We start from the raw sequence: 25000 nt of genomic DNA on the forward strand, positions 1-25000 counted from the left end.
TTGGAAGTCAGGGAGAGGGGGTGAGCAGTTAGGTACTGCAACCCTGCACAGGTTGACTTCCTTAGTCAAATTTGAATCAACCACCTCTGGGTGCTGAACTGCAGATAACTATTAGGTTTATAGGGGAAACTTGGGGTGAGGGAGGGCCCAAATAACCAATGCCCATGCCTTCCTTGAGCATGCTAAGTAATTAAATACAAAGATAAGATCTGGGTGATCATCTAATTCTAACTTGAGGTGGTCAAGGTCGATGGGTGAGAATGCAACTGGCATCCAGTGACACCAAAGCTGCTCCACTTTACTTTTTGCTGTGGTCATTTGCCTTAGGATGGCTGCTGTGGGAGGGTTGAAGTGGCATGGCTCCTTGAGTTGCAGCGGTGGAACACGTGGTAGCTGCATTTGTGGCACTGGCACCCTGAGGACTTGTTGGAGTCAAAGCACACACATTGGCCTGTTGGTGTCAGTGGAAGGACAATCGCCTTGAATGTGGTAGGGACTGGAGCAAATATTACAGTGGGGCTTAGCTCAACCCAAAAAGGTCACGGTCCATAGCTCCAGATCTATGGTATCCCAGCTGAGGGACAGGTTGTAAGCAGCATGGCGTCAGAACTGTTGGTAATACGAATTTCAGACCATGCCCTTAAATTTGGATATCACCTGGCTTACAACTTGTTGATGTTTTATGAGCTCAAGTGCCTGCCATGGGTAGGCCGTGATTAACACAAGCATGTATGCTGTAAAGGCATCCACCCATTTATGAAAAGTGTCTAAGACAGACTTACGTTTGGGGACCATATAATAGGGACCCCATGGGATCTGGGGCTGAATTGTCCAAGGTCAGCCGAAGATCGGGGGTCTGGGTCTGGTATAAATTCTCTGGTAACAACAACAAGAACAACACAAGGTTGTTGTACATACCATGTAGGGTTTGTATTCCAAGTTGTGGTTTACTAGCTGGGAAAGGCTTGCAGAAGGATGTTGGGTAGTTGTGGGAGGGTCTGCTGTATGGTGTGATGTAGACATGGAGGGTGGCCAATGCGTTTGTGATGGATACTGTGACGATTTGCTTAATGGCAGCACACTGGACAGGACTTATGGCATGCTGTCTGGGAGAATTAGCTGTTCTATCGCCAGAGTCCATGAAAAGCTTGTCAAGGGAGGAAGATGTCCCGCTGGTGATCTGCTACGGCTGAACTGATGGCTGGCTAGCTTTCATGGACAATGAGTTTGGGACTATTTGCAGAGGTTGCAGTGGAACATTGGCTATGGGTTTTGGTCTTTCAGACTCATTATTTTCCAACTGTCGAGGTGGTGGTATACCTGGCTATGGCTCTTCTCAGTTGGGTGAAGAGTTACACTTCAGAACTCAAGAAAGGCAAGTGAAGAGCCTGCAACTGAAGCTGTAGGACTTTGCTAGAGAGTTTGGAGAGATCATCTTGTTGTGCCAGTGAGTGACCAAAGACAGGGCAAGTAACGGCCATGATGATAAACTTGACAAATCACTAGTAACAGGCAAATGCTTTGTGCAAAAGAACTGCAAAGTGAACCTTGGACTGCTCGCTTGAGCTTCTACAGCTAGACACTGTCTGCTGGCATAAAAACGGTGTACTTTGAATGACTTATTTACATTGTATTGTGAGTCAAATTCCCATTAATGGTATTTTACTGATCAGACAGTAAAATGTCATGCTAAAGGACAAAACTATAACTTATATACAACCAAAAATAACAGTTGAAAAATACAGAGCACCAGAGAGAGTGTGGGTTTAAGGTGGTGGCACTGAACTGCCTTGCAAGTTCTGTGTTCGGCCAAAACAAGAAAACAGATCAAGAGTGAGAACAGACATTTGAAAAGGACAGTAAACTTGTAAACACTGGTGATTCTTGTTTGTGTTCAAACTTGATCATAACTTGATCATAAAGCAACATCTGCATGCAAGTTGTCTCATGACTACGGTAAACTTGTCATGTATCAATCCTCAAAACACCCCCATGGATGTGTATTCCATTGGAGATTGTCACTGGAAGGAATTGACTGTTAAAAATTAGGGGGGCTTATTTTCAGATAGGTTTTTTTCAGGGGGGAATAGGTGGGCTTATTTTCGAAGGCTTATGGTACTTCACTAACAACAATGTAGGGTTTGGTCACCAGTCCAGCTGGAAAACGACGCCTTTGTTAGAATGGCTCATGAAATTCCTTGTGTGGTTTTCACTTGTTCGATCTGTCAGCTGTTCAATTAACTGATGATCAATAATTGATCTATCAATATATTTTGAGTTGATTGTGCAATTTGCTCACTCATTCATTTAGTCTTCCAACTGTTTGATTGATTGATGAAGCAATCGATCATTGATATGAACTATGTCTGCAAAATACATGACACTGTACAGTGCTTTCTAATAACCATCCCTGTTGAAAAAAAATCATTACCTCTTTGTTTGGATCAACAAACTGTGTTCTGGCATATCTTGTCAACATGTGAATCACTGCTACTTGTCCCCACTCATCTATGTCAATCAACAAGTTACACAGCTTGCGGTAGTTCTTGTGAATCAAATCAATCCTTTCGGGGCAAACTTCCTCGAAAGCCATCACTGCACTACCTGCAACAAGCTTAACAATATACAGTCATATATTAGCCCTAATTATCACTAATTTTGACACTTTTTCCTCACCTTGACTGTCATGTATGTACTGTAATTCTACTGTACCTCAGCAGCTTCCTTCCAAAAAGCACTCTGGGCATTGGTTGTGACAGGTCTTACATGTATAAAAGAGGTTAACCTTGCACCAAATTGCCTCAAATTGTTTTTATCTTAAGATCTAATACCAGTACATCCAACTGCAGGATACTTGGAGTTTTGATGCACCCTTCTCAAACTCATTAACAATTCATAAGCCAAAAACAAAAGAAATCACTACCGTGAAGGAAGTTTGTATAATGTATGGTCTTAATTAGCGTAACATTTCAACAACTTTGATCCCAACTATCTCTTAAAATACTGATTCCTTTGAGAAGCAATATCAAACACTCAAAAGAGGGTTTCATCAGATATCCAACCACCTCGAAATCAGTTGAAAAACTCGGCCTTCAGCCTTGTTTTTCGACTCGCTTCTCTGTGTTTGGATATCCGATGAAACACTCCTTCTCGAGTTTGATATAATTATTACTGTACTTCTTAGCATACATACATGTAGCAGACCATTCGTTGGTCAGGTCAATCACATACCATAAGGAAGCTTGTTAGGAAGCAGGCTACAAAATTCTTACCGTGGTTTGGTCCTTAAGAAGTTTCTCTATAACTTCTATAAGGTAATCTTTCTGTTCAGGATCCAAACTGTAGAAAATACAAATCAAGAGAAGTTCCATATTAAATATTGATGAATGATGAAAAAGTAACATGAAGTTTTCTTCAGTTGGCATTTTGGTCAGAGATTTTCATGGTGAAAAATAGACACAATAATGCATTCACACTGTGTTTCCATGCATCGCTTGCTTCACTATCATTTCCAGAGTAAATATCCTAGCACTTTTGGCTGAATTAATTTTGGTTTCTACTGTGAATGTCTGTGCCCCCACAATTTGTTTCTCAGTGTGAACAGACTCTTAGACATCAAGATGAAAATTTAATATATTTCTTACAAGATTTTTTTCTATAATGATTAAAAAATCTGTAGTCAATGGAAGAGTTAATTTTTTTAAACAATTGTACATTAGGGTTGATTTTTTTTTAATTTGCCTAAATTGCATAATTGCATGACTTGTATCTCATGTTAAGACTGTAGATCATCACAGTTACAAAAGCTATTTTAACAGTAATGAAAGCAAGGCCTGATACATAATTCATGCTTGAATGGGATTAAAAGCCATGAACTCTAGCTGCTATACCGGTGCAGTGCTCTACCCATTAATGAGCTTGTAGTCACTAAAACATGGAACGACCTAAAACCACCTAAAACCACCTGCAACCACCTACAACCATCTACAAGCACCTACAACCACTTCAAAAAAATTTACAACCATCTACAACCACCTCAAAAAAAAACCACAACCACTCACAAAGAATGGAATACCATCTTAAGCAAGCCATAATTATTGTATAAAATAAGCAAGACGACAATATGTGGTTACCACTTAGCAAAAAAATCTGGAAGGCATGATTGTGGCATAAAGGTAAGTGATTTTCTGAATTTGTTAAAAGCCAACTGGATGTGAATAGCGCTTTACCCTGCATTCCATCCTGTAAAGGGCGGAAACAGAACGATCCTCACGAATTTCCCAAATTCCGGGAAATAGAGTGCCGGCACTTCCCGGAATTCAGGAAATTCGTGAGGATTGTTTCGTTTCCAGGCCCTTTCTCATGATTTTAGCACGGTTTACGGGATGGAATGCAGGGTAAAGCGCTATTCTCATCTGATTTGTTTTTAACAAATACCTTTATGCCACGGTCATGCCATCCGGATTTTTTTGGCTAAATGGTAACAAGATATTGTCGTCTTGCTTATTTTATACAATTATGGCTTGTTTAAGATGGTATTCGATTCTTTGTGAGTGGTTGTAGATGTTTTTGAGGTGGTTGTAGCTGGTTTTACGTGGTTGTAGGTGGTTTTAGGTCGTTCCATGTTTTAGTGACTATGTTGCAGTTAATTTTTATTTTCAACTAGTTAGTTTTTTTTAACTAGGTGATTTTATTTCCAACTAGTTAGTTTTTTTCTAACTAGGTGATTTTATTTTTAACTAGGTAATATTTTTTTAACTAGGTAAAAATTTCAAAAACTGGGTAAACTTTTTTTCTCTGGTGCTATTGAAGGCCAACAAATTTTAGTGATTAAGGTCAAATGCTCAGCTGAGTGATTTGGGTTACTGAGCACTTATTTTGAATGATTAGCTTTCATGTAAGGTTAGGGAGACTGCCTGCATTTTAGGAATTAGGGTTAAGCTTTCAATTTAGTGATTAGGGTTACGCACCATTTTCTTTGAAACAGTTAGCATACCAGAAGGCGCATGACAACTGCAGACTGTCCATAAATATTGCTGATATTAAACAGTATTTAAGTCTGAGCACCCATTTGATTAGCGCTAATAAGCAGTATTTAAGTCTAAGCAACCATTTTAAAATAGTTAGCTTTCAATAACTGAGTTAGGATTAGTCTGCAGTCAGTGTACAAGTGAGAGACACTGCATTCCATGCATGGGATTGGCATGTATTGTAGTGATTGGAGTAATCAATTATCTGAAGTGTTTAAGTGTTTAGTCTAAAACAACCGTTGTCTTGGTCATTGGGTTAAGAATATTGGTCCCTGGTTATTGGAAGTAAAGCATTCTTTCACTTGTAGGATAAAGGGGTTAGATTGTAAAGAAGCTGTGGTGCTGTGTCGGTGGGAAAGTGAAGTAAAAGAAAGGGTTTATCAAGTGAAGTTGATATGGGAAATTGACCACTGTGAAGAAACTTGAAAGCTGGCATTTTGATTGTTAGCCCTTCCTCAGAGCTAAACCCTTTTTTTGTCTTTCACATAGTAGGACTACTTTTTGAAATGAAAAAATAGTGATATTTTTTTATGATTCCTTTGGAAATATAACTTGTTTAATACAAGATTGATAAATATTTCTCTCTCAGATTTTCAATTAACAAGAGCAGTATACTACCGGAAAGTAACTACATTACAATAACGTTACAATGGTATTATTATTTGGTACTGCTACAATATGAATAAACTTCAATTTACCTTGAAAGAAAATTTGTTTACTCATTTTGCAAAATGGCCTGTTTACATGCTACAGATCCAATCTAGTGGGAGAAATAAGTGATTGGAGTTTTCCAAACTTGGTCACTACTCGGGCAGAATGTTTTTTTTTATATCAGTTACTTTTCCTAAAAGCAACTACTGTTTTTCACACTTGTGTCCTCTGTGAGAAATTCGACTATGTACTTGGGACAAGATTTGAAACAGTTCCCATTTTAGAGCTACTTTCTTGATGTTTGCCGTTGCTGTAAGCCCATTTCTTTTAAGTTATCATCTGATGTTCCCAGTTTGTTAATTGTTTCTGCTCAGATCGATCTTCGTTTCCTGACAGGCCGGGTTTCTTCTCTGTTTTTCTTTCAAGAAACGTTTGCCCTTCCTGTAAAAATCATCTTTTGAATAACAAGTTATTTGCAAATCTTTTCAATTCCTGTATTTCTCCATAGAAATCGATTTCATTTGTGCTATTGCATTGGCGTGACTTCTCCATTTTATCAGTGCTACAAGATTTACAACATGTGCATGGCTCTGGTGTCCAAATGTGAATAAATTAAAGTTTGGACAGAGAGTGGCCTGGGATGACTAATAAAATATTTAATTATAAATTATGATGAGACGTTTGCTTGAGATCCAGAGATAGGGGTTCAAGTTCAAGTTCGGGTGAGTGAAACAATAAGTCTTGACAAGTATGGATTGTCTGTGAGAAGTGCTTTAGAAGGGTGTGGGCATAAGGGATATCCAAGAGGGGAAGTAACTGGAAGATAAGGGAGAATAGATCCGTGAAGAAAGGGTGGGGTAGGATAGGGATAATGGGGGCAGATGAGGAACGGGTAGGACAAGTAGAACGGAGAAGAGCAGAGTTTCGTTCTTTTTTCATTCCCCCTAAAAAACCAAGCCCCTGTTTTTAAACTACACCCCTAAAAAAGGAAAATCCCTTTTTTAGACAGTTGATTAAAAAAAACCTAGTTTAAAAAAATTAACTGGTTAAAAAAAAAAATTACCTAGTTAAAAAAAAAAATTACCTAGTTAAAAAAAATTAACTAGTATGTGCTAGAGAGTATAATTATCTGGAAGACACATACATTTGAACTGCAGAAGTAAGCATGTTGAGATTGAAGATCATCGCAGTTATGTACCGGTAGCTCAAAATTCTGCTACAGCACTGTGCTGCACTCTGGTACCTCAAGAGATCATGGATTCAAATCCTGTTTGTACCTGAATTTTTCAGACTTTATGCTACAGTACCAGGAGCTTTCACAATAATAAAATTATTGGCAGCAATGATCTTCAATCTCAACATGCTTCATTCAACACTTTAAGTACACAGCCTTTCATATTATACTCCCCAGCAGTCAATCAAAGAAGACCAGTTCAGCCAGGTTTTGACTTATCAAAATCACAAGACCTGGAATAACAGCTAAGTGGACTTTACAAGTGCAACGTTTTATTATTATTTTGAACTGCAGTTCATCTGCAGAAATACAGCTGAATACTGATAAGTAGTTTGTTTGATAATGACTTATAATTAGTAATAAAATTTTAATTTAAATCAGTGATAAACTGTAAAAATAAATGATGTTTTAACCTCTCCGGCATCATTTTCAAGATCAAATCAGCATGTACATAATTATAATTATTCTTAAATGTAACAGTATAAAAAGCGGATGAGAATGTCACAAATGTAAAATGTGATTAAATTGAATGAGGAACCTAGAAACAATGAAATAATAATTGAAATATGAATTGAGCTTAAAAGAACTGAATATTAAACAAGATAATGCACTTGAGAACTGTCTAAATAAATAACTTAGCAAGGATTCAGTCACACTGTACACACTGTATAATTATTATTTAGTGTTGGTTTCAGTTCCTTAATAAAAAGCATTTCAAAATTAATAAGACAATCGAGTTTGTTCTGGCACTTTCTTAGAATAGTAAAGTTTCATGTGATGTTGTACAGTTAGTGCACATCTCAGAAGGCAATGCGATATGGAACCAAACAACATCACACGAAACTTTTCTTAACAGACTTAACTCATACCTGTACAGCTTAGGAATAGCATGTGCAGCAGTTTTACGCACATAAGGAGACATGTCAGCAACACCCTGTGTTATGAAGAACAATGAAGAATATTCATGGCTGTTCTGGTTGACACAATGACATTCATTTGGCTGTGTGTGACCGACATGTTTTTGCTTGTTGGCCGACACGTCGGTTGCCTGTCGATGACTTGTTGACTGATGCAAAATGGTTAATTTGCATTGGTTGGATCTGGCTCCAGTTGTTCAAAAGGTGGACAAGGCTACCCACCAGATAAATCATTCTACATTGGATAGTGCAATTGGTTTTGCTAGAGTTTATCCACTGGATAGTGATTTCTCCAGTAGATAGCGCTATCCATCGTTTGAACAACTGTGGCCAGATTTGTTACTACCCCTGCTTATACAGCAGATTGAACTGCAGAACATAAAGGGTAACTGTGTTTTGTTGGTGTTCTTATTGCAATGTTAGAACCCTGTTATCACTCATTCCACGAAATATTAGATGTAAAGTTAATGTCACCATTAATCTCGTCCACCAGTATTGTGAAATACATCATTTTTAAAACCATTTCTGACATCCAACCAAGACCTCTGTAAAAAAAAAATTGACTCAGCCCTCACTACTCTCACTTACATGTAACTGATATTAAGAGACATTTCCCATACAAAAAGTCTTACATGTATCCAAAGGATCTTGATATTAGCAGGCAAGTCTGAACTTTACAGAAAATGACAAAACTTTTAAGTTTATAAGACATGTATTGACAGAAACTTCTATCATCTTCAGTTGATTAATGTACAAAGTGTTAGAAGTTGAATTTTTAAGTACAGGAGAAAGTGCTAATTATGCTAGTAACAACGAAATGTACATAAAACGCGACAATGTGAGAATTAAAAGGATAGTTTTAGATTTACACGATGTAATTGTTGATTCAAAGGAGGTTGTTGTCTTTGAATATGAATAGCCTCTTTTATCTTAAGTTGAAAACTCGTAGAGGCGTGATCTAAAATATGGAAACAGTCTACTGAACACAGGGCGCAACAATGTTCAGAATTCTGTAGGTGTTTAAAAATGTGAGAGGCCTTATCACTGACTAACAGAATATTAATTTTTGAATATTTCATAACATTACTTCCTTTGGGTAAGGCCATCTTTCTCTTATAATGTTGTGAATTGGAAACAAGAGCGGAGTTTAATTCTGGGACTCTGTGACAAGAATTTGCTTCCAAGTAGAACACCATTAGGACATCCCCAGTTGACAAGTAAAATTGTCTGGTGTTAGAGTAAAATCTGTGGAGTCTCACTCCAAGGCGTCAATGGGTTAAACCTCTCTTTACCTTTGGTAAACAAGGATGAGGAGGCCCAAACAATTTCCACCGGCTTTCAAAGATCATATACTACTGGACAAATGGTGTTTAATTCAAAACAGCCTAATGTCATAGAGATATTCAAGGGCTCTCCCTCAATCATTTAGAGAAAAGGAAAATCACTTAAAGATAATGCTTGTCAAAGCAAAACTGTGACCTCAAGGCTACTAGAACACAATGGACATACAGCAGGAGTTGCATTGGTCTGTAAAACCCATTTTACACACATTTTACACAAAATTGACATTTTTACATGTACAAGCTTCTTTTGAGTTTTAATGGACAACAGGCCTTTAGAAGGTGGGCAACCGAAAAAAAGCCATGGGCAACCAAAAAACAGAACTGGTGGCCCAAAGGGCAAATTTAGTAAGAAAGTTGGTGTAGAACACTGAATAAAGTGCCTTTACTTTACTTTACTTTACAAGTTCATTAATTTTTTTAATAACAGACCGCTAATTATGTTGAAAGCTTGAGCTACTACAAACCTCTTTTATGGCTAACATCATAATTGGAGCAATAACAGGAACTCTGATGCTAGACAGCACCCTAAGAGCACTCCCACGGATAAGCTGGTTGGGATCCTACACAGAAATAATATTAAATTCACTAGTAGTTATTACTACATCTTCAGCTGTCCATCGATTTGATGATAACTGAGCTTAAGGTGGCTTAGTACAGTTTTCTGAGCAAAAAGATTTAGATTTAGATTTTCTCAAAACCTAGCCATACGACCAGGGTTAAAATTTTGGGATTAAGTATACAATATGTGACCCTTCACGCGAAAAGAGGGCTTATGAAAATTTCACGATCATGCCGATTTCACGGCAGACAACCGTGAAATTATATAAAGCAAGCTGAAATACCGTGAAATTCCTTTAAAATAGCGTGAACTCGGCGTGAAAATTTATCATACCACCGTGAACTAGTTCACGCTGGGCAGTGAAAAAATTCACGCAGTGAAAAAATTCACGCCGTGGAAAAAAAAAGTCTTCCTCAAAATTATTTAATTTCGTTATCAATACGTTGGGTTTGTATTTCTGGCAGATTTCGAGTGTCAAAGAAACATTGACGTGAACCCTTTGATGATCATTAATTTTTGTCTACTGTAAAGTTGACTTACACGTGACTCAAGTGAAGAAACAACATGCACGCCGGCGACTGGATTTTGCGAGCATGTGAGTGCTGAGCATTTACCGGCAAGGACGAGCAGTGATCCAAACCTGTTTCCGAGATCACCAAGCATAAATGAATTATGAGCATTAATCTTTGGGGCAACTTGGAAAATCACAGCAACTCGCTTAATAGTATGTTTTTATTTAAGTGCGCCAAAGGGGGCGACTAACTGCTCAAAATACACTTAAATCCAAACATAGTATGAGTAATTTTTCCTAGAATCCGAGGCAGCGAGCAGCGCGTAAATTTTTACGAGAAAATCGAACAACATTATTCCCCAAAAAGGACTGTTCAGTTTGCAAAATCTCAGCGGATAAATCCCTTTTTTAACCTACGTGACAGCATTTTTGGCCGCAGACCCTGATCGGGGGATGTCAATTTCATTGCGTATTTTTGACCAAACGTTGATTATGCAGAATTGAGGAGAATCCCTCGTATGGTGTCAAGTGCGCTTTTGGATGCTTCCCTCTCCTCCTACACTGATTTTTTTCAGTGTATTTGATTGTTTATGCTATTGGAGAAACTGTAATAAATAAACTGTTTTGCTCGCTAGCGTAATTCGTGTCAGTATCGTCATGAAACATTTTCATCCAAATTATAGATCGTCGTGCCATCAACAAAGCAAAATAATCGTACCAACTTCGATTTCGCCGAAATTAACGAAACGGCGCCCCATACAAACTTAAAACTTTTCACACAAGAGAAGATAAAAATACCATTATTCGATTTCCGAAGCAAAACATTGTTTTTCCTTGTTTACCGCAATTTTAATTCCAAAACCAGACCACGAAATTTTCCTGTTATTCTGGGTGGCATAGCAACATAATTTCACGGCGTGAACATGAGTGAGTCCACGACGTGACTTCATTATTTTCACGGTCTTCAATTTCACGCCGTGAACTTTTTCACTCAGCATAGTGAAAAGAATTGGAGCAATAGTGAACACGCCGTGAAATATTAAATTCACGGGCCGTGACCGTGAAATTTATTTCACGGTTCACTATGAAATCCATAAGCCCCCTTTTCGCGTGAAAGGTCACATATGTCAAAGAGGAAACCGTCAACATTTTTTTAAAATGATCTATCCGTCCATTTTTCAGTTATTATCAAAATAAACAAAAATCAACAGTTTCGCTATTTGTGATTTCAAACACTGTCTCACAGATTTAACTACATTTTTTTTCTTGCTAAGGAAATCCGGAATTTTTTGAGAAAAAAGCCTTTGAAATGTCTAATTTCCAGTCCCCTCTCCAGGAGCTTGGCCACTATATTTAGTATTTTCCCCCTGATTTGCATTTATTTGTTAGGTAAACTCACATTTTACATCAATTGCAGTGACTAACACTTAAGAATAAATCCTGTTGCTTTAATTTCACAGATTTCAAAATCTTGATTTTTTCTTCGGAAAAATGTAGTAAGCCACCTTAAGGAACATACTCGGAGGAAAAGGGTTAAAGGAAACATGTAGTTTTTGACTGGACCTAAATGTAGATGTTAACCCATTCAACCCTAAAGTGGCCTCCCACTGATGAGTAAAATCATCTGGGCCGGGTTGCTCGAAGCACGGTTAGTGCTAACCGGCATTAAATACCATGGAAACCTATACGTTTTGATACCTCTTAACCAACGGATAGCGCTAACCAGGCTTCTAGCAACCGGCCCCAGGCCTCAGTTGTTCAAAAGGTAGATAACGCTATCGACCAGATAACCAATTGAGTTATCCAATGGATAGTGTTGTATCCAGTGGATAGCACTATCCACCCTTTGAAAAACTGGGGCCAGGAATTAGACATGGTAAATTCGTTAAGTACTATTTTTCGGAGGGAAAGAGTTAATCCTCTTGGAATGATTAATAAACAATAACAATAATAACAATAATAATAATAATAATAATAATAATAATCTATCATTGTTACTGTTGTTATTTTACTAACACCACTTTTCCATGAAGAATATTGACACCCTACTGAAACTAGAAAATAAACAGTTGTAAACCTTCAGTCCTTTCTGGAACGTGCTGATGGAAAGAAGAGCCAAGTCCTGCTGTTCCTCGGCATAGCGAACAAGATACAGATAAACAAGCTTCTTGACCTGTTGAGTGAATCAAATTATCCTTATTCTAAGAACTTAAGAGACAAAACTTTAACTATTTTGGTATCATGACTTACAACTGAGCTTTCAATGCCTTGCAGATTATCATACAGTGTACCAATGTACATGATGACCAAACACAGACAAAGCAACTTGCCTCAACATTCTTAGAAACCACATTTTTCACCACTGCTGCAAATAAGTCAGACACATCTCGGCCATCAGCCATCATCTAAATAGTTAAAAAAAAAATAGAAAAAGAAGGGCTCCTTAACTAACTGCTTGTGCACTGCAAATTTTGTAATAGAAAAATATGAATTTCACGTAACCATTTGGGTGCACAACAACTTGTCCAATCAATGTCAGTGAGATTGAATGTGATCTTCACTTGTTACCAGTACATATCGACCTCACCAAAATTAATATTATCATTTCATAGGACCAGCTATTCTTATCTGTGTCCATTGTTTTCAAAATCAACCCCACAAGCTTCCTCTTAATCTTACCACATTTCTTACACAAATAAAATTATTGAGAAGCAGCTAGATCCTAGGGCTAAACTACAGAATTTACTGTAGGGCCCCACCTAGAGACTCCACTAACGAGCCGGCTCATTTGGCTCGTTTGCCAACCACTTCTGAGCCAAACAAGCCAACACTCTAACACATGTATGCTAACAGGACTCATTCTTCCAAAACCAAGCCCCTATTTTTCAACCACACCCCAAAAGATGAAATCCCTTTTCAGACAGTTGTTGGAAAAAATAAACTGGTTTGAAAAAAAATGAACCAGTTTAAAAAATATTGAACTAGTTTAGAAATAAAATTAATCCAATGAATTGAAAAATTGAACCATAACACATACATAAGAAACAGACACATTTGGCACCAAAGAGTCTGGCAATATTGGTGTACCAGAAATCATTCTCTATAACTTCGTGGAAAGTTTTTATTCGCTTGCACAAAAGATTGAAAAGTGATTGGAATGAAATTGCAACATAATGAGTCATGTAGCATTATTTATCCTCGGTGTAGCAATTTCACTATTTTTGAAAATTTGCACGGCATGGCAAGAGAAATGCACTAGAAGCGGTAAGTAACCGATAATTACAAACATCAATACTGGAACGATGTAAAAAATTCCATAATACATGCCAACCCAAAAATTAATTTTTGCGCGTGATCTATTTCAGTCATGTCAACATTCCAGTGTAAATGTATGAAAAAATCACCAGCAAAATAACCGATTTTGCAATTATTTTGTGGCTTGCTGGGCATAGAATTTACTTTTTCCTGAGCTTCATAATGGCGTTCAGATCAGCTTTCACAGATTTCTCGTACCCTGTGATCAGGCATTCTTTTTGTCCTGAGTGTCAAAGATGGCGACAGCATAGGTAAACAAAAGAGGCTAGATTATTTTCATGGTGTGACTGATTTCTGAACATTCTGATCAATTTCTCACCGTGAATATTATTTTTCACTCCCAATTTCACGGCGTGAATTTTTAATTTGGTTTATGGTAGCATAAACTGATGTTAATATACCTGAAAATTATATATATGCCCTGCGAAGGCACACATATTGACGTTTTAGCAATAATCGCATCTCTGTTTCTTTGTCACACAACGTCCAACATTTGAATAAGCTTTTGTACTAAGTATTGGTACAGACTAGTTCAAAGTACAAGAAAGAACAATAAACAGTAGCTAGTTGTCCGACTACAATGTTTCCTTCTCCTCTGGCAAAGTCCACTGTAACTTAACAGGATATATTTTCTAGTCTCCACAAAGGTTCCATTTTTTATCGCACATGCTCATCATGCACATGTGCTCCTCTATGCCATACACTTCCTTTTCCTGTCAGTTCTCTTAGGGCTTCCGTTCATTCACAACAGCATTAACCCTTTATTTCATGCCGTGAAATTTCACAGATCATTCACGGCATGATTAGATTCACGCCAAGAGTGAAAGTTTCTTATCGTATAGTGATCACAGCGTATTCATGCTGTGAAAATTGAAATTCACACACCATGACCATGAAAAAGTTTCACCCATAAGCCCCCTTTTTGCGTGAAGGGTCACATTTGTGGTCATACTAGGCTCCGTCTCGCAGTTTTAACCAGAATTCTGGATTGTTTCATGAGTTGCAAATATTGTAATATCTGGCGTTGTGGTACAGTTCTTTGGCAACTTGCAGGTGTAACCACTTACTTCTCATTTCATCGCCACAGAGAATTAGGGATACGGAATTACCTATATTTTTTGTGAATAGTGTGACAAAAACTTTGCAAGGTCTGTTTTGGCTATTTTCCTTGAGGTTAACGGATGATGGGAGAAAGGTGAATTGCCTGCTGTTGACCACTTCTAAATCTGGTCGCCAACAGTTGATTCTTAGTCACATTGGCAAAAAGTGAGTCGCAAGTTCAAGCCATGACGATTCATTCTTTCATCCACAGTGCCAGGTCAAATGAGCCTGTGCTCCTAGAATTGCTCTGATTATACCAATTCTAACTAAAGGCAGGTGATATGCTAGAGTAGTTGGGTGCTGACCATGGTAGGAATCCTACAGTTTGTAAGTGGGATCCTATAGGATCCAGTAGTGTAGCAACTCTCTTAACCTGCTATTGTTTGGTATTGTAAACAGCTTCTATTGTTTTAGTCTAAGTCATTGTTTCAATTGTTTTTTAGTCTTTTGTTTTTGGGTTTGGGTATTGAGCCAATCACATTACACGTTATGAGAGCCTGCTACATGACTCATAGGATCTCCAATAGGATTTGGACCAGGATCCTAATCAAGATCCTTTCCAGCAGGAGAATCCAAATCAGGATCCTACATAAGAATAGGATACTAATTTGGAAAGACACGGTCATTTAGTCGTCCAGGATGGATAGATACTCACTCCTACAATCCGCTTCATAGCGTCAAGTTTAAGGTTGTCCTTTGAGCCATCTAACATTGCCTTTAAATCATCATGCCTGCAATTCCACAAAACATTTCAAATGAAATTTAAACTAAACAGAAAGCTTGTACAGTTGTATGTAGGTAAGTACTAACTGTACGTATCTTACTTAACCCCAGCAAAATCAAACTAGAAAACGCGCGAGATTACCTTTGAAAATCGCTAGAAAAAAATCCACCAGTAGTGGTTTCAGGACCATCACGTTCTCCAATTGGTCTTTCGGCGTTGTAAGACATAATTCTCTCGGAAGTAAAGCTTGTAGATAGGATCAGCTGACCTTACGCACCAACTCATCAAACATGGCGGTCGCAGTGCTTCCTTGATTTGACTCCAGTCTTTCTCTCTTCTTGTGACTCCTCGAAGAAAGGAATCATGGGAAAACAACTTGACCCGCCATTTTCAAGAATTTGTTTGTACTTGTGATTCATGGGGAAGTTTCCTGGATGGATGTCAATCGAGCGACAGTAGAGGGCGATCTAGAAAAGCACAACAAGGCGAGTTAGCTTTTCACATTATAGTTAGCACACATACATTCCCAAGTTCATTTTTCCTGAGGTCGTTTTGAGACTTTTCAGGGCATACATGTATACGTGTAACCCTTAGATACTGTATAAACGGTACATCCCACTCTTTTCAAGCTTCCTAAATGAAACTGAATAAATTGATGTGCTTTTAAATGTTGAGAAGCAAGATGCAACAACGTTAATGGAAAACGTTTTTGTTTAGAAACAATCTTTTTGTAATGACTCGTGTGAGAAAGTATCTATTTGCCCAAGTCGACGGAGGTGATAAACTACTTGCTTGGCTACAGTATGGGCAAAAGAACAACTGAAAAATTAGAGGCCTAGGAAGGGACCAAACCAGGCCTGCAACCTCCGTAACACCGGTCGGATTGAGCTTTCTGAGCTCATAGGGAGCTATATACATGTAGGTTGCTTATCTTAGTTCTTCATTCGACAAAATGCCCCATGAGTGTCCCACTGGTGTGCTGGCAATCACAGTGACAATAATTTTGACAATGTGACATGGCTCACATGTGTTGATGCAACCACAGGCGGCCCAGACTCGGAGGGTAAAAAAATTATGAGGATTTGTCTGGGAATCTCGATAACAAACTGAAAAAGATATTTACCCACAAAAGTTGTCAATAAAAAGCTGTACTTTAGTGTCGTTGTGACTTTCTCGGTTTTTATGTGGTTATTTGCCTGATTGAATATGCGAGTTAAGCGACTTCTGAAATTCCTGGGTTGTCACTCGTACCTAAATAAAGGAAAGGCTGGCAACTAATTTCTAGATTACCTCACATCTCGCCGATAAAATCACACTTCTCCAGCATCAGTCGCGCTCAAACTCCGGCGAGGAGAAGTAAATCTATTTGTGTGGCTGCCATCGCCACAAAGATTGAGTATGGCTTTTTTATTGAAAACTTTTGTGGGTAAATATCTTAATTCAGTTTGTTATCGAGATTCCCATACAAATCCAAGTTTCAAGTTCAAGTTTATTGTAGAATTTCATTATATAATACATTTTTCAATCTGCACTGCTCGCAGGTAGCAATAGCTAGTCAAGGCGAGCAGTGATTAGATGTATATACAAGAGAGAACAAGTAGAGAAAGCTACTATGGAGCTCTCTCTCCTTATAATTGTTTACTCTCGAGTCTGGGCTACCTGTGATGCAACCACTGATGTGTGCCCTTGAGAAAGATGACAAGTCTTTGGCCTAAGATGCTGACATTAAGGCCATTTATACAAGAGAAAATAAGCCGTGGCTTACTCTGGCCGCAGCATACTCAATACACAAAAGGAATTATGTAAGCCGTGGCCAGAGTAAGCCGCTGCTTATTTTCTCTCATATAAACAACCCTATTGTCATTCCATCTGGTCAGTGAGACTCTTTGGAAAGGGACAAAACATTAAAAAATTAGAATATTGTAAAAGTCATCATCTACGCTGTACACAACTCTGCAGTATTATGCAATCTTGATGGTGACAAAAATTATTCCTGGTAAACGAATGGGTTGTCAACTTGGCATTGTGAGTGGTAGCAACCTTGCTGACATGAGCAAACTCGTTTTGTTTTGGTTGTACTTTTGTTTACAGTTATCAAGCTGGCTTTACTTTGAAATGTGCAGTCAATCATGTTTTACATCTTTTAAGTTTTAGTGCTCCTTTTTTACTCCTTTTCACCTTCAGAATGGTTGCAGTGAACTCTGCTCTATAAACTTATGTTAGTTGACACCATCTCCCAAGACTGTCTCCAGCATCAATAATATTAAATTATTATTTTTATTATTATTATTATTATTATTATTATTGTTATTATCATTATTATTATCATTATTATTATTATTATTATTATTATTATTAAATTTATTATTGTAGTGTAGTGAGGTTGCTTTATAGTAAAAAGTAACCCTTCAAGTGGAAATTGGTCTTTGAGGAGCAGTATTCACTTTAATCCAAAGAGTTCAACTGATGCAAGTTCTCATTAGCCATATTCCTCTCCCCACCCCACCCCCTTCACTCTACTTTTTTTTTGTTTGTTACTTTTAACCCTTTTATTCTTAAATCAGCTCCTGTTGACAAGTAAAATCATCTGGCATTAGACACAGAGTAAAATCTAGAATTGTCAAATAACTTCTTGAGAGTAAATAATTTACTTTTTACTAGTTTATCTAAATTGTAGAAATGCTGCTTAGGGGTATAGAGATGTTCAAAAATAATGCTTGCAGTAATTTAACAATGGTTTCTGCACGGAAGTGAAAAAAATTGAAACGACATTTTTAATAGGTCTTACAAAATACAATGTATCTGGATAATATTTTGAGGATACGAGCAGGTACTTCTTGAGATAGTGTTAATAAGCACCGAGTACTATTATACACGCGACTGATTGAAACTGCAGTCAACTCCCAATAACTTGAACCTTTAATTGACCCATTGACACCTGAACTGCCCTGGACCAATCCCATTGAAGAGTTAAATCATCTGGAATTAGACAGACTAAAATCTGTTACATGTAAGTCCCACTGCAACGAGTCAATGGGTTAAAATACATACTGTATGAATCAAAAAACAGTAAACACCACTTTCCCTTATTTCTGGTAATTTGTTTTCAACTCCCCAAATTAACTTGAACCTTTTTCAATTTCCCTTAATTAACCCATTGACTCCTGGGGGTTCCCCATTGACAAGTAAAATCATCTGGCATTAGACAGAGTAATGTCTGGCCAGTTTAGGCCGGTTTAGGAGTCAAAGGGTTTTAATTAATTAATTAATGATCACGTGAAAATGGAACAATTCATTTCTAAATTACTGTAGACTTCAGAACGTAATGTAACAGGAAACTAAACAAAGCAAAGCAGCAAGAGAAGTAATGTATTAAAGTCGAGGTACTGCGAACTTTGCAGCGACCAACGTCAGACTACTTCTACAGAATTCATCAATTTGCTCTTTTGAGAAATAGAGTACACTGTATGTTTTTATTTGTCACATACGTCTTGAAGGACGTGGCTCGATTTATGGAGGGTAAGAATAATTCGTAAAGAGAATGACCTTAAGGGAAACGAAAATGATTTATTGCTTTGAGTTAGCAAAGGTAAAATTGCAGTTGACGTATGACTGAAATGCATTGGAAATCGATTTTGGTTCGAGATACTGCGAGGTTCGAGTTAGCGAGGGTTCAAGTTATCGGCAGTCAACTGTATATACTTTGCCCTTTTCTGCTGCGTTAACCCTGTGACGTCTAAACCGGCCTAAACCGGCCAGACTTAGTATTCTACTCTGTCTAACGCCTTACGGGGAACCCCTGGGAGTCAATGGGTTAAATGAGATTTTTCTGGGGTTGCCATTGGAACAGCCACCCCACAGTAAAAAACCAGTCAAGTTGCTTTTCCTTCTTCATGCAGTCTCATTGTGCTTCTCACTGAAGTTAATCCCGGTTTACTGGGGTTGCTTCTTGGATGGGTGTCACCACACATACATGTAATATCCCGCAATGTTTTCGTGTTTTTCCTTTTTTAACAGGTTTTCTCCTGGCTACAACAAGTGTTTGGTGAAGATTCAATTCCACAATTTGAAATCAACAACTTTACTTTAAGCATTTTAGAAAATCTTGCCAGCAGAAATCAAGAGCAGAATAAACATGCCACAATCATCACAAAAGATCACATTCAAAAGTCCACTGAATATGCTGCTGAAGGTAGAGCTAAGAAGCTGTTTCTACTTTATACTGTTCACATGCACTTTGTTTTCTATTTCATTACAAATTTATAATGAACATTGACTTTTAGTGCACTTATTTTAAACATGGAAATGTCATCATATAATGAGAGCACAGCATTGCCACTTTAAGGACAGTGCCTACTGATATATATTCAACAGTATTTTTGGGTAGTTCTTGAATATGTGAGGAAAGCGGATCTTAATGTAAAAATACAAGATTAGTAAGCACCACCTGTAGGAAACGAGAAAATCTGGTAGGAAACCAGAGAATCTGGAGATGTACAGAACATACTGTATGCGCAATAACAATAGTAGGCACCGTCCTTAACAAATTTCTCCAAATAAGCACAGCTCCAGAAGTTTAAAGAATAGAAACATCCCGACCGAGCTTGTTGTAAAGAGATATGGGTCAATTTGACTGTTTGATTTCTATTTACACTTTCTTTTGAAGTTTCGATCATGAAGAAGCTAAATAGAGATGTGCACACTAGACTTTAACCCTTTCACTCCTGTGGGGTTCCCCATTGATGAGTAAAATTGTCTGGTGTTAGACAGAGTATAATCACTAAGTCTCAGTGGCCCTTACAAGGGTGAAAAGGTTAATATGAATATAAATTTGTGAATAACGTTTATGCAGTGTAAAAAAGCAGACAGTATACAAAATGTTAACTGGACAGGATGTTTTAAAGATTTACACGTGTGTAGTTGTGAAGTTCCAAGGCCTCTGCTTTGCTCTTCAGTCAATCATTCTGTTTTGTATCACCTGTCCTGAGCAAGAAAGGAGGGTCATTCTTCCCAGAATTGACCAGCAAGGTCTGGGGGAAAACTTTACATGTACATAAACGTGGCAAAAAGTGTAGTAGGCAGTTTTTATTGGTTCTCCAAAATGTGGCCTGCTTATTCAAGATCAGCTGTAACTTCGCAGAGCATAATCTTTAAAAAAAAAATTCTCATCTCGGTTGTGTACCTGCTGTCATTACTTTTTTGACACTCTTTTAGCTGAAAGACTCAGCAGGATCACTGAACACCTTGGGTTACCTGTGTCTTGCATGTCCCAGTCAGGAAGAACAAGTTTGAAAACCCTTGCTTCTGTTGCGCTGTTGCTTGAAACTAAAGATTGTTCCACATCAAGGTAATCAAAGGATTTAGAAATGTTACCACATTTTTTAGGTGCAGCACTGACCGTTACTTAAATTAAGGGAGAGACATTATTTTTAATGAGAAGGGATGGCACAACAGTGAGAGCAGTCACCTGTCACCAATGTGATTTGGGTTTGATTGCCAGACTTAGCATCATGTGTGGGTTGAGTTTGTTTGTTCTCTACTCTGGTCTTAGAGGCTTTTCTCTGGGTACTCTGGTTTTCCCCTCACCTTAAAAAAACCGACCCGTGAGAGTTGATTTGATTTTTGGACACTATCAGTGACACTGTCAGTGTCCCCAGTGATAAATTATTATTACTCCCCCAGCATTCAATACAATTGACATTTAAAGATCATAATTATTAAAATTTAATGAAGTTTATTATTATTATGAAAGTAATGATAGCTGCTTGGTTTCAATGAAGAGCTACACGTAATGGACTAGACTGTCACCAGTGCTGGAAATAATTTTTCATTATTCACAGGACATATGTCCTTTCAAATCTTCATTTTGGTCAGACATTTGACAAATTGGATCGGACATAATTTATTGACTGACAACACCTTCGAGAAGATAACTCAAGATGTGCTGGTGAGATGTTCGGTCATCGTGTCTGATCATAATGTGAAATTGGCCGGATATTTTCAAAATTTGGTCGGACAATGTCTGCTGACCGACTGTTATTTCCAGCACGTCACTGAGTTAGTCATTGCTTTCAGTAAGACCCATCTCCCGCCAGTTGTGAATCGCCAGCTTTATTTCTTGTGGACAAATGATACCAAAGTAAAGGAATTAGAGACTCATTGGTAAACTTATATCTGATTTATACATTCCCCTTGGATTTTATCCCTGTACATGCTATGCTGCAGTCATTTTCCATTTGTCTATTCCGACATAGCATTGTCATCAAAATCATCAAATGTCACTGAAGATCACACGCGAACATCCCCTTTTTAATAACCTCCACTGGGTAGTGCATGTGCTTCAAATCTTATTGAAAGCACTTTATTGTCTTGTCAATTCCACTACTTTTCTCAATTATGATGAGAAAAAGTCTTTTACCGTCAGAAAGATTATCTAAAACAAATTCAATTATCATAAGTTTGTTGTTAGGGATTGCAGAACAAAGTCAGGCTTTATCTGCTGCAGTTGATGCTAACTCTGAGGAAAAGCAGCTTCTTTCAAGAATTCTAATAAAAACAAAGAAGGCTCAAAGTGATGCTTCTGACCTGCAAAGGTGTGAGACATTTATCTTAAATCCTGTACCCTACATTAGCAAGTGCATTAATTTTGCCTTGCTGTACATGTATATTAAGTCAGAAGAAGAACCAATTAAGTTCCAGACGAGTGTAAATGTTGTAACTTTTTTGACACTTTTTGTTTTTTCCTTGTTTAGATCTCTCGATGGTGTCAGAGACTTGGTTGCCTCTCAAGCTCCTAAGATGACAAAAAATGAGACGGAGACTGAATTTGTGAAATTGAAATGCAAAGAATATGAGAAAATCAACAAAGAACTTGAGGTTACTGTTCATTTCTGGGAAATGACTATGTTTCTCATAAACTAAAGTACTGGTTAGTGTTGATCGTTTTCATTTCAAATGTTATTTCCAGGAATATCAAGGAAAACTGCAGTTGGATTCAAGTATCTTCCATGGCCCCCTTGTCAAGAAATCACAGGTTAGTTTCACTGGTTGGAGCCACTAATAGACCAAAACAAAGATTTTTTTGGATTGAAAGTACAATTTATTCCATAATTTAAAGAACTGGGGCGACCTTCAAGGACGGAATGACAGAAGAATCACCCAAAATCCTAAAAGGAGGAATGGCGGAAATTCGCAAATGACAAACAACATTAGAATTTATAAAATTATTTATGGGGTACATCTGTAAAACTAGCAATGGGCAAGCCCTGTAAATTAACACCCTTTATTTTGTCTTTAGTTGCTTATATCTCAAAAACTAAGTCAGTAACCCCCATTTTTTATTTCTAAAAAGTAATTAGAAGGGCATGATGAAACTTTCTGCAAAGTTTAAAACATTCTGTCTAGTGGATTCAGAGCCACCTTAATTTTGTGATTTTTTAAGGTAGCTCTGAATCCTCTAGACAGACACTGAGTTGTTGTTAATCACTACATTTCGACTGCATACTGCTAGCCTTCATCCTTTCTCTGGCTATAAGGCCTCTTCTAAACTTTCAGTTCAAATTGTAACTAAAAAATACACCAGGTAAACCCTAGCCGCACACGATCGCTTCTGCAGGAACGCGCTCATTGCGTGGGAAAGTGAGCCAAATGGATTGTCAGTGGTCACAGTTGTTGCGGTTACAAACAAGATGGCATCCAAATGATCTTGTGATGTTGGCGCAGGGACTCTGCAAATTTCTAAATTTTTTCGTACGGTATCAAGTATGTAGCCCTGGAAACCCATAGCTTTGCATTGAGATTATATATAGCTCAAATGATTTGAAGATCTGAAGCCTTCAGTTTAACTGACTCTATGATATATTAATGCAACTTTCAGCAACTGAATTTCTCATTTTGCAGTTGAGAAGTACTTGCTTGTACTATAGTTATCCTTTTTTCCAATAATGTTTCTGGCAGAATAATTTAACTTGAATTTGAAAACTGAAGGTCTTGTGTGACTCTTAATTCATTACTGTTATCTTAATGCCATCTAATAGGAGCTCAGTTTACCCGAAAATGCACCAGATGCAACCATTTGAAGCCAATATTTTTAAAAATTTTCCAAGGTAGCATGCCCCCAGATCCCCCTAGCACACAAGGGCCTCTGGCCCTTTTGAAGCAGCCACCTTTGGCCTCTGCTGCCTATTACTATAGCCAGCTTGCCTACTACCGATACTCAAAAACATTTTGATTGGGCTGGGTATGTAAAAATGCTTATTAGTCAACTGGGCTCCTTAATTCTTAAATTGTCCAGATTAGTGCTTAATTGTAAAATGTATAAATTTGAATTTAGAAAATGAGGGATGGTCCACAGGGGTAGTCCATGAAGTGAGTCCATGGACTGGGTCCACAGGGGTGGTCCATGGACCTGAAGTCCACGTTTTGTATACGTACAACCAGCTGTCAACTTCAAATTTTATTAAAAACACCTGGAAGAGATCTACAGTGTTTGCCTAGGGGGCTTCAGTTATGCAAAGCTAACGGACTTAACTATGCTAATAAGATAGGCTCTTAATGAAGACTTTCTGAATCTGAAAATAGACTGAGTAATTTTAATGATCACATGCCAAAACAACTATTATAACTACATGGTATAAAGTGCTCACGATTCTTAACCTTCTACTGTTTCTATTTGGCACTAGGATGTGAGAATTATCAAGGAAAAAATCAAACCAGTCAAAGACAAACTGGAAATATACCATAGTCTTCCACCTGTAAGTTAATGGTTTTAAAATGAGGTTCTCTTAAACCCATTTCAAGACTCCTGGGAGTTTCACTTAACAGTTTCCGCTCTGTCTACCTCCAGACAATTTTACGTATCAACTGGAGACATCCTGGGGCACCTGTGGAGTGAATGCGTTAAGGGGTATTTAGCTAACAGGGACACCATCCTAAAAACTAGCGAAATGGAAAAAGTGGACTGGAATGTAGCACAAAACTTCAACAAGGATGCAACAGATACTTAACGACAGTTGCAGTTTACACATGTATGGTAATGCTGTGTTCAAAGATAAATAAAATTGTCATGAGAATGACTATAAAAAAGAGAGGTAGCAGAGACAAAAATACCAAGAATTAAGGAACAAAAACTGTTTCAACAACCACGTTTGCTTGCAACATAATGCCATTGTCCACATTATAGAGACATCTGCACATTAAAAGGGGCAAAATGCAACACAGTTATCTCCTTGGATGACCACTTAAATTTCTTTATACCTTCTTTTGTGCAAAGTTACTGATGAGTGCAGAAGTGTAAAACCAATTGGCCCAGAAAGTATACTGTGAGTCTATAACATTACAAACAAACAACTGTTATTTTATTTTACTGTAGGACATTTCTCAGGCCAGAGTTCTGGTGGAAGAAGCAAAGGCACAGTTGGTATGTTTTGATAATACTGTTAGAGTTTGTGCAGTCTCCCATTTGCCTCAACTTAAGTTCTGACAGGTGCATTGCAGAGTGAGCATGAATCAAACACTATAGTCATTGGCATCCTACATGTAATTTCACCACTTCTACCCTTAACTGTTTGACTCTCACTTTCTCTGTTTGCTAACATTTTTGCTTTACTGTTTTTC

General features: G+C 37.8%; 2 protein-coding genes across 2 annotated transcripts in view; one reads left to right on the forward strand and one right to left on the reverse strand.

Annotated features, from left to right (window-relative positions):
* Positions 1-15701, reverse strand: part of LOC138039232 (AP-3 complex subunit beta-2-like) — a 59405-nt gene extending 43704 nt beyond the window's left edge. The window contains exons 1-8 of the mRNA XM_068885438.1: positions 15527-15701; positions 15317-15392; positions 12576-12650; positions 12323-12418; positions 9640-9735; positions 7785-7849; positions 3273-3339; positions 2432-2614 (exon numbers count right to left, since the gene is read on the reverse strand). Of these exons, the coding sequence (XP_068741539.1) occupies positions 2432-2614; positions 3273-3339; positions 7785-7849; positions 9640-9735; positions 12323-12418; positions 12576-12650; positions 15317-15392; positions 15527-15612 (744 nt within the window). The 5' untranslated portion in view covers positions 15613-15701. The remainder of the gene's footprint in view (positions 1-2431; positions 2615-3272; positions 3340-7784; positions 7850-9639; positions 9736-12322; positions 12419-12575; positions 12651-15316; positions 15393-15526) is intronic.
* A 24-nt stretch (positions 15702-15725) lies between these two features.
* The window catches only part of LOC138039246 (HAUS augmin-like complex subunit 1), a 10228-nt gene continuing 953 nt past the window's right edge, over positions 15726-25000 (forward strand). Inside the window, exons 1-8 of the mRNA XM_068885454.1 lie at positions 15726-15870; positions 19403-19577; positions 20600-20732; positions 21844-21978; positions 22138-22261; positions 22353-22418; positions 24067-24138; positions 24756-24803. Of these exons, the coding sequence (XP_068741555.1) occupies positions 15820-15870; positions 19403-19577; positions 20600-20732; positions 21844-21978; positions 22138-22261; positions 22353-22418; positions 24067-24138; positions 24756-24803 (804 nt within the window). The 5' untranslated portion in view covers positions 15726-15819. The remainder of the gene's footprint in view (positions 15871-19402; positions 19578-20599; positions 20733-21843; positions 21979-22137; positions 22262-22352; positions 22419-24066; positions 24139-24755; positions 24804-25000) is intronic.

Source organism: Montipora capricornis, chromosome 2 (genome assembly GCF_036669925.1).
Source record: "Montipora capricornis isolate CH-2021 chromosome 2, ASM3666992v2, whole genome shotgun sequence".
NCBI lineage: Eukaryota > Metazoa > Cnidaria > Anthozoa > Scleractinia > Acroporidae > Montipora > Montipora capricornis.